Source organism: Nicotiana attenuata, unplaced genomic scaffold, assembly GCF_001879085.1.
Source record: "Nicotiana attenuata strain UT unplaced genomic scaffold, NIATTr2, whole genome shotgun sequence".
NCBI lineage: Eukaryota > Viridiplantae > Streptophyta > Magnoliopsida > Solanales > Solanaceae > Nicotiana > Nicotiana attenuata.
In genome coordinates, this window is record NW_017671208.1 from 106853 (window position 1) to 117160 (window position 10308).

Below are 10308 nucleotides of genomic sequence, written 5' to 3' on the forward strand. Positions count from 1 at the left end.
TGGTAGCAAAATTGATGTTGTAATCTATATATAAATGCCAAGAGCATAAGTTGTGAAAAATTCCATTTATGTCCCAAAACCAAAAATATAAGTAACTAAGCATAGATATTAAACAGAGAGGAAAGAAATTGCAACCACATCACTACTACACTGAGTTCCACTGTACCAACAGCTGGTGCTTGGGCTCTAAGTCTTAAGGGGAAGATTTCAGATGTTATTACCCAACAAAAGATAAGAAAGTGTGAATTTTCGTGCCCTGCTGCTTGCTGAAGTTCTTTACGTTAACATGCCGTGCTGCTTGCTGAATTTCTGCTAACTTTCTTCTTTTTATTAGTGAAGTTTCAGATTGTGAAATGCTCATAAACTTACGTAACAGGTATTCTAAAAAACATATATGTGCATATTTAGAAAAATAAATAGTATTTTTAGACCTAACAGTGATATACATACACAACATAACATTAGTTAAATACTAAAGGAGTTTAATACATTAGTCACCTCCATGCAGTCGACCAATTCGCTAATAGTTTTAACTTCTACAGTTCCAGTAGCCAACTCTTCAGAAACAGAATAACTAGGCTGAGAAGGTATTTGACTGATCCTGGCAGAGTTAGCTTCATTCACACTTGCCATTCTGTATTTTACGCAAGCTTGTATTAGTTTTAACCATAAACAGTTATTTGTGTAGTATCCACATAAACTTAATTTATGAAATAACTAACCTGGACTTAAAATCAATAGCTTGAGGAAGATCCGGGTTAATCCAGAGCTTTGAGGCATGCCAAGTATTACGCACATAATATTTACCTATCTATATATTTAGTTTCTGAACAAAAAACATAAACATAAAAAAATTATCCCATGTCATCAAGACAATAGAAATACCTTGAAATTTGTGAGCTTTTATCAACTGCATAACAATTATGACCGGCTGAAGGGGTGATCCCTGTAAATGTGGCAAGATTTGATCAACGAATTCTCCCCAAAATGTTGCCGAGATATTATTCCTCCTGTGTAATTTATATAACAACTTAATAAGAAAACGATAAGTAATCATGTTAATATATAAAAACTTAATCAGACAACGATAAATAATCAGGTAAAAATATATAACAAAGTAAATTCAAAGACGCAATCTTACTCATGATCTTCAAGTTCCACATTCATATAATTGCTGGTTTTATCACCTTGGTTATGGGATTCTACCTCACCATAACTTACAACCTCTCCAATGACATCTATAATAATTTTAAAAAATAATCAGGAGAAAGTTGATAAGACATTAAAATAAAAGAACTGCGAATTGAATACTTACCGAAGAGTTCACTTTCTTCAACATCAATTTTGTTTATCAAATACTCATAATGTTTTAAGTCGAAGATAGTCATACAAAAAAGATGATCATTTGCTTCCTCTACAATCGTCTTATGAGTAAATGCCAACTTCAATTTATGCCGAGTGTATTTAAGTTTTGTATAATTTGGTCCAACCACAAAGTTCTTCATAACGTACAAACCCAATTCTTTTATCTTTGGTTTGAACATACGTATAAGTGACCGACCAACAGTCGCATGAATACAATCGCCCTAGAATCAAAAAATTCATATTAATATAGAGTCAGGCAAATAATCAGTCGTAAAGTTTTGTAGTCAAATTTTGATGAAAAAATAAGTGCAACTAAAAAAGAATGGACCTTTTCATCTTGAATAATTAATTCAAGGGAGACGGTGTTGTCTGGTTTGTCGCGGTCTGGAACGTGCCACAATCTCACTATTCGTACCCTCAAATTCCAATTCATCTTGTTACTCGACATATTGCAAATATAGTCAAATGCCGTCATATTTCTTCTTCAAGAAAACTTTATAAGAGGATTGTGGATTGTCTTTCACATGGCGTCAAATGCCGTATATATATATATACACGGAATGCAATAATTTTTGTATGGAAAAATAATAATTACAAAAAATTTCAGTTACTATATATCTATAGATATATAAGGAATGCGGTAATTTTTGTATGGAAAATTGAATTTTCTATAAAAAGATCCGTAAAATAGAGGCATATGCATTTGGGAGTGCATAATTAGTTATTATCCCGAAATACCTGGCATAAATAGCGTGGTCTCTTAAACAACACATCTCTCCAGAATTCAGATGCGAAAAAGATGAGGAAAAACGACCGAAAAAATAATCTTCACATTTGAATGTCTTCTCGCGATGGAGTAATTTCACATTTGAATGTCTCCTCTTCTCCATCTGTATCCAAATCCAAAAAATTGCGGAAAAGATTATTCGGATTAGGTTTAAGCTTTTTTGAAATTCCAGGAAGCGAAGAAAATGGGATTCCCTAAAAATCTAGAACAGATTTTTCGGGTTAGGTTACCCGATCTTTTAAATTAAAGACCAGTAAAGAGACATCAGGTTTAACGATGAAGAGAAGAGAATGGGATATTGAGCGTTTCTTGCGGGTGTCGGCCCATTTTTTGTTATTAATGGGATTCCCCACTTAAATGGGATATACGAAGTTAATTTTTTTTATAATGAAATATTCTATATTATTATTAAATATAGAGATTACTTTAAATTGAGTGCAATTTTTCGGCCTAATTGCAATCCCAAATATATTGCATACCATATTTTCCGATTGCATACCAAAAATTGGACTCGTAATTGCATACCCAAATATATTGCATCCCAAATATATTGCAATCCCAAATATATTGCATACCAAAAATTGCAATCGAAAGAGCCTATAGTTAAATATATTGCAATTCCAAATATATTGCATGCCAAAAATTGCAATCGAAAGAGCCTATAGTTAAATATTTATTAAATATTAAATATTATTAAATATTCGGTTAGTAATAACTCGTAATTAATAACAGTCCAGATTTTTAGGCTAATTGGAAGGTTTTGTCATACGTATATTTTGACTCAATTATGCCGGAAAATGTGCTTTTAAATCTTGCATTTTAATAACTCGATTATGCTTAAAAATTTAAATTTTAATCTTGCATTTTAATAACAATAAGTAGTAATAAATTAAGTTGCCATGTGTCATTTTAATATATTGCCAATTGGCATTCTAATAATTTGACACTTGGCTAAATTAGAATGCAAACTTCTTTGCTTTAATATATATGTTCTTTAGTATATATATAAATATAGATATATCTATTTCCTATTTGCTCAAAAAAAAAAAAAGGTTAAATCATTTGATTTGGCAAAAACATCTGATGAGCGGGGCAAGAGTACACGTATCAGAACTAGAGGGGGCACTCACAGTCAAAAGGAAAAACAAGGAGGGGTCATTCCAATATATCAGAAAAGCTCATTCCCCAAACCCTAACTATATAAACAGAGGACAGCCATTTTCATCATCTTTAACCACAAACTAGGGTTATTCGCTAGCTGTTTCAGTATCTCTTGAGCTTCTCACTACCAATCCCAGCCGAATCCATGGTACTATTTCTCTCCATTTTCGATTATTATTTAGCTTGATTTATTATGCAAAAATATAATAATAAATATATTTTGTTTTAATTTTGTTTTGTAGTCGAGGAGAAAGACTAGGGAGCCAAAGGAAGAGACCGTAACACTTGGTCCAGCGACGAGGGAGGGTGAATTGGTGTTCGGTGTTGCTCACATTTTTGCCTCTTTCAACGATACATTCATTGTGAGTTTTTGTTACGGTTCTTATGAGATTATAGAAATTGAATTTATGATTTTCGTGTGTTTGTGCTGAATTTTAATTTACACATTGTTTAAAACTGCAGCACGTAACTGATTTGTCTGGAAGAGAAACTATGGTTCGCATTACTGGTATGCTTTCGTGCGGCATTTGTTCCTAGTAGTTGCTGATAGTATTATTTACATTTTTTGTTGTTAGGTATATCAATTAAAGTTGTTGATTTCATTCTTTAATAGTTTTATGGATGGACCTAGACGAGTTTGTTCAGCATCTAACATCTTGTTTTTGCCCTATATATTTAATTTTGTTTTAGTTTTTCACTGTAGGTGAAGGTGGGAGGTTTTTATAGTAATAGAATGTTGAGAATATCAAGTGCTAGGGAACCCATAATATGTCAAAAACAACAAATAATATTGGAATGAATTGGTTTTAGGTGAAGGTAACTAAATATTTGAGGTTTCTTATAGCCAATGTGTTACTAAAAGACATTGCTTATTTCAAACAAGTGTGTGCTTCACTCAATGATGCCATAAAAAAAGGGTCTTTCTTTGATCTCAGCATGGGGAATTTGGATCAGTGTTGGAATTATGCATTTTTGGATGCTAAAATAAGTTATGTTAAATATAATTTCATTACTGTAGCATTAAGATCATGTTTGTCTGATACTTTTTCGTAAATTGTGTGCTTCAATTCAAGTGCACTTTACTTCTTGCTTTTCGCTTCAAGCTACATGTACATTGTCGTTTGCATCTCAATTTGTTAAACACCATGGTTGCAGGTGGAATGAAGGTGAAGGCTGATAGAGATGAATCTTCTCCATATGCTGCCATGCTTGCAGCTCAGGATGTGTCTCAGCGATGCAAGGTAGTGTGCTGTGTAGTTTTTGATAATGTATTATATCTTAAAATTCTACTGAACCGATGAACGCATCAGATATATAGGTGTGTAGTTCATATCTTCATCTGGGAAACTGCATTGTACACCAATTTTCATGAAAGAAATGAGGACCTTTTGCCAAGATGGTATTATGTACCTAGATTGAATGTTGGCTTCTATTTAAAAAGGTCATGTATTGGAGTTGCTGTATTTAATTTCACTGAACCTGGATATGTACAAGGTTTGATGTTTCCTTTGTTGCTGCATGACCAGTAAGATGCGTGCCAAATTAATCAGATAGTTTTTCTAGCAGTAAGAGCCTTGAGACCCTTTTGGAGCTTCTGATTGCCTCCATTCAAGTCGAAGATTTTCCTGAGCGTGTCCTAAAGCTCATGACTTGGTTCCGCCGAAATCAAACAATGATACTACGAACACAGGATGGCCTCCCACTTCCCCTCTCTCTCCCCTCTTTAGTGGATAGATGGTTCGAAAGATTATTGAGGGCCCTCTTTGTGTGAATTGATGTGATGTGCATCTTCAATTTTCATACACTGTTACCATTAACAATCATATATTGCTTGATGATGCTTGGGCTACGTAAAAGATGCTTACTATCAATCCATTTAAGCATTAAGGTTTTTAAAAGGTGGTCAGTAATTTTGTATATGGTATTCCCTGTTAGCTGTGGAATTTATTTAGAGTCCAAGTATGACAATGCTAAGTTAATTGGCGGCTGAAGCTCTTGCGTCCTTCCATCTTTCATCCATCTAGTCTAACGTTTACAATTTAATGGCATTAATCACTATTTTTGTATCTACAGGAACTTGGAATTAATGCTCTTCACATTAAGCTTCGGGCTACCGGAGGTAACAAGACTAAGACTCCTGGTCCTGGTGCCCAGTCTGCTCTTAGGGCTTTGGCTCGATCTGGCATGAAAATTGGACGCATAGGTACAATATTTGTTATAATATTGATTATTGTGCTCTAGTAATTGTCTGTGTGCATTACTATTGTTGTAATATATAGTGGTCATTGCTTCCTGATTTTGTGTATTCTGGAATTTTGTCTCCATTTGGCTACATTATATTATCATGTGTTGCATTGCTAGTTATGATGCTTGACTCTTCAAAAAAACGGGTGCATCAATATTGTTGGAGAGTTCGAGCAAGCATAGATTGCTAGTGCAACTGTTTCCATGGGTTGTAATAAATAACACATTATACCCATTTTTGTTTTATCATTGTTATGTTATGGAAAAATCATTTTTGAGTAACTCACACTGTATTTTTCCTGTGCAGAGGATGTGACTCCAATTCCCACAGATAGCACTCGCAGAAAGGGTGGTAGAAGGGGAAGGAGGCTGTGAAGACAGTTCGTTTCTGCAGCATACTGCAACTTGGAGAATTTTGTTGTTGACAATGCTCCTATCAATTTCTATTTACAACAATTGATATCTCTATACTTTGTATCTGAGACTTTTGGTTTTGCACCACCTTCATTTTGAGCTGCCCAGCTTTGCGAGATAATGAAATTTTCTTGAATTTGGTTTCATTGATATTAGTAGGTTGAATGGTCAAAATTATGTAGACTTTTCTTAATGTGTTGATTAAAGCTTAATTCATCAAATTTAAAGATAAGTCTGCACGGCTGTCCCGATAGTGCTGTGTCTCTGTTTGATGCATCATCATCTGCATTTCAGTCACAGGCAACAATAGGAAGTTTGCTACCAACATCCTCTGTTCTCTTTCAGTCCATTATCTGTTCAGTTTTCTTTCCTAGAGTAAGTGAAGAAAGGTATAAAAAGAGCAAACTAGCACCAAAGGGTGTCAATGTTGGGGACTAGAATTTAAATTCTTGTGGAGTGCAAATGTTGTGGACTAGAATTCAAATTCTAGTAAACAGTTGGTGGATTTTTCCAGTTATTTGATACTTGTGTTGGTGGAAGATAGGGACATAATGGTATAGTTGAGGTGAAAGGTCATTGCTTTCATTTATCTGAGTTTGGGTGGACATAAGTAAGGGTGTTCATTGTTCGGTTTGGATCGGTTTTATTTCTAAACTAAACCAAGTAAGTTGGGTTTTTAAATATTGAAACTAAATTAATTAAGTCGGGTTTTTATCGATTTGGTTTTTGTCAGTTTTTCAATTTTTTTTGATTATTTACATTTTTTTAATTTAAGACATACACTACCATACGCATATTCCGGCGATTATATTTTAACGTAACACTATCAAATCAATTGCTCTTTGAGAAATCTATCATTTATCAAGATATATTGAATTGAATCAATAGTGATGAACAATTTAAGTACTCAAGTAGATATTTTTAACATGAAATAAATTCTTGTACTTAACCAAAAAAATTACCGATTAAACTAGAATGTAAAGGCGAAGAATTAGATTATTATAATAACACGAACTAGATTAAAAATACTAATGGCTAATATGTACCATAAAATTTTAGAAACTTTATATAAAAATATACATATATATATAGCTGTAAAAATTGCACGGGGCGCCCTATTTGGTCGCCCCCATTTAACATATACCCATTTTTTAAAAAAAGTTTTAACTTGTACCCACTTTTTAAACAACTTCAGTCCCCTTTCTCCTCCTCCTTCTCCTCCTTCGTTTTCTTCTTCTTTTTCTTCTTTCTTCTGCTGCTGTTGGTGCTACTATGAAACTTCAGTTCATGGGATGATTGCCATAAGTATGTTTATCAGATTATTTAAAAATAAATTATAAATAATTACATAAGTTAGTAGACAATAATTTGTGAATATTTCCACGTACGCGAAGTTTAAGGTCACACTTAGTAATTCTTTTCATGATAATTCTGTTCTTTTCACGTTTATTGTTTCCAAAATTTATGATTTAGATACTGTTGGCAATCTGATTATTTTATAGTAGTAATACACTATGAAAGAATAAGGTGACTATTTATCTAGTCTGTTAGAAAGCTTTTTCAAAAACTTCAGCTTATATAGTGCTGGAGTTTTTACAAATGAGCTAAATAACTTTAGCATCTTCTGGTGAAGTTTTTGAAAAAGCTTTATGACAAAACTAAGGAATCCATGACAAAAAAAATTCAGCTTATTTAGTGCTGAAGTTTTTACAAATGAACTAAATAACTTCAGCATCTTCTGCTGAAGTTTTTGAAAAAGCTTTATGACAAAACTAATGAATCCGGGACAAAAAATCTTCAGCTTATTTAGTGCTGAAGTTTTTACAAATGAACTAAATAACTTCAGCATCTTCTACTGAAGTTTTTGAAAAAGCTTAATGACAAAACTAGTGAATCCAGGATAAAAATACTTCAGCTTATACAAATGAATTAAATAACTTAAGCATCACAAAACTTGAGCTACTAGAATGCTTAAGTTCAGCAATTACAAATAAAAATTTCAGCAAATAGAGAACAAAACTTCAGCACTAGAATGCTTAAGTTCAGCAATTACAAACAAAAACTTCAGCACACTTGGTTTTGCTACTTCAGGCCCGTCTACTAGAATGCTGAAGTTTGCGTGATTGCCTTTGCTACTTCAGGGCCGTATGCTGAAGTTATGCGAAAAAGTGGGTACGCTTGCAATTTTTTTTGCAAAGCGGGTACAAGTTAAAACGTGACCCAAAAAGCGGGTATAGATGCAAATGTCCCTATATAGGTGTATTAATAAATTTAAATAGCTACTTTTATAGTTGGTTTGGTTCGGTTATTTTTCGGTTATTTTTTATATTAACCAAAACCAAACCAAATTTGGTCTGTTTTTAAAATTCAAAACCAAAACCAAACCAAACCTAAAAAGTATCGATTTTTTTGGTCGGTTTGGTTCGGTTTTCGATTTGGTTCGATTTTTCGAGTTTTTATAAATACCCGTAGATATAAGTATTCAATACTTATGTTGGTGGAAGGTAGTACACACCTGATGGAATATTTGAGGTGTGTGTAAGCTAGTTCACACACCGAATTCAAGGAAACACTAGCATGTCATTTGTTAAGAAAATCGTTTCCCAAAAAAAAAAAGGAATTTTTACATTCCTATACAATATATGAAATTATATTACCCTCCCTACTCAAAATTTACTATAATTACATTTTATATACCCAATTACCATTTATGTACATTTTAAGGGTATTAATGATAATAATTAGTGTCCTAAAATTACTCTAACATATCTTCCACTCTCCCACGTTTCTCTCTCCACATCCCACCCCCTTCCCCACGTATCTTGCACTCACCCACGATTCCACCATTGACAACCATTAAAAAGCTTTGAAGCTTTGAATTCGAATTTGGGTTTTCAAAAAACATTATTTGTTTGAATTGGATGTTGTTGCAAAGAATTGGAAATTTTCTCTACGTCTCTCTCTATCTCTCAATACCTAATTTCAGTAATGTAAAGCAAAGGAAAAGAGAGCAGCAATTCCACCATTGACAACCTTTAAAAAGTTTTTGAAGCTTTGAATTCGAATTTGTATTTTCAAAAAACATTATTTGTTTGAATTGGGTGTTGTTGCAAGAATTGGGAATTCTCTCTAGTTCTCTCTCTATCTCTCAATCCCTAATTTCAGTAATGTAAAGCAAAGGAAAAGACAGCAGCAATTCCACCATTGGTAGCCATTAAAAAGCTTTGAAGCTTTGAATTTGAATTTGGGTTTTCAAAAATCATTATTTGTTTGGATTGAGTGTTGTTGCAAACAATTTGGAATATGATTTGGAGTTTATACCTCAATTTTGAGGGGTTTTGGTGAAGATTAGACTTGGTTTTGGCCGATCAGATTGAAACTCGAAGAAGAAGAATAAGAAGGCATGATATACATTATATTTATAAAATTATAGTAAAATTGTAGAAAAATTGTATTCTGTTGTTTATCTATTTTTCTTTTATTTATTTAACTATTGTATGAAAGTTGAACAACATTGTATAAAAATTATATTTAAGTTGTATGATATTGTAGTTGTATATAACTGAGTAGAAATAATGTATGAAAATTGTAGATAAGTTGTATAATATATAATTAGTTGTATGAAATTTGTTTTTACTATGTATAAATCAGATACAAAATATACAAAAGACATATTGGGTAAAATTTGTATTTAAGTTGTATGTTATTATAGTTGTATTTAACTGGGTAGAAATAATGTGTGAAAGATGTAGATAAGTTGTATAATATATAATTAGTTGTATGAAATTTATTTTTATTATGTATAAATCAGATACAAAATATACAAAAGATATATTTTATAAAATTGTATAAAAATTGTACTTGTGTAATAAGGAATAGTGTCAAGAACAGAGAAGTGGTTGAATGTGAAGCCATTTTCATCTATTTTCTTATAAAATTGAAACTTCTTTTGTAAACTTTTAAAAGTGTGTATTGGTACTGATTTTTGACTTGTTTATTTATAGAGAAAATATGAAGATGTGAACAGACTAATTTTAAGTGTGAAATTGAGGCGCTGCAATGAAGAGTATGTTAATAAAACTAGGCCTTTTCGGTAATATTTTTACACATTTTAACTTCCTCTGAAATTTTATGATCATGCGAATCACATTTATCAGAACTGAGAATTATTTTAATCAGTAGGGTTTTGATCAAACTGCTTAACAAACTTGTCGATTTGACCGAGAAAGCTAAATTAGGATTTTGGATATGGTTAATTTGGATACAAAGGAAGTGAAAAGTTTCGACATAATGTGATATTGAACTTTTGGCAAAGTCAAAAAGGTAATAAGGAAGAT

At 32.4% G+C, this 10308-nt stretch overlaps 2 protein-coding genes across 2 annotated transcripts; one reads left to right on the plus strand and one right to left on the minus strand.

The window, feature by feature from the left end:
- Positions 1 to 465: 465 nt before the first annotated feature.
- Positions 466 to 2372, minus strand: LOC109206691. The gene is made up of 6 exons (XM_019369541.1): positions 1694 to 2372; positions 1316 to 1586; positions 1142 to 1238; positions 886 to 1010; positions 723 to 807; positions 466 to 634 (listed from the first exon to the last, which is right to left on the minus strand). Exons 1-6 carry the CDS (start codon positions 1838 to 1840, stop codon positions 466 to 468), a joined length of 894 nt encoding a protein of 297 aa, XP_019225086.1. The 5' UTR covers positions 1841 to 2372.
- A 978-nt stretch (positions 2373 to 3350) lies between these two features.
- On the plus strand, positions 3351 to 6164 carry LOC109206698 (40S ribosomal protein S14-2). Its single transcript, XM_019369549.1, has 6 exons — positions 3351 to 3461; positions 3556 to 3675; positions 3776 to 3821; positions 4469 to 4554; positions 5387 to 5516; positions 5865 to 6164. Exons 1-6 carry the CDS (start codon positions 3459 to 3461, stop codon positions 5930 to 5932), a joined length of 453 nt encoding a protein of 150 aa, XP_019225094.1. The 5' UTR covers positions 3351 to 3458; the 3' UTR covers positions 5933 to 6164.
- The last annotated feature ends 4144 nt before the right edge of the window (positions 6165 to 10308 follow it).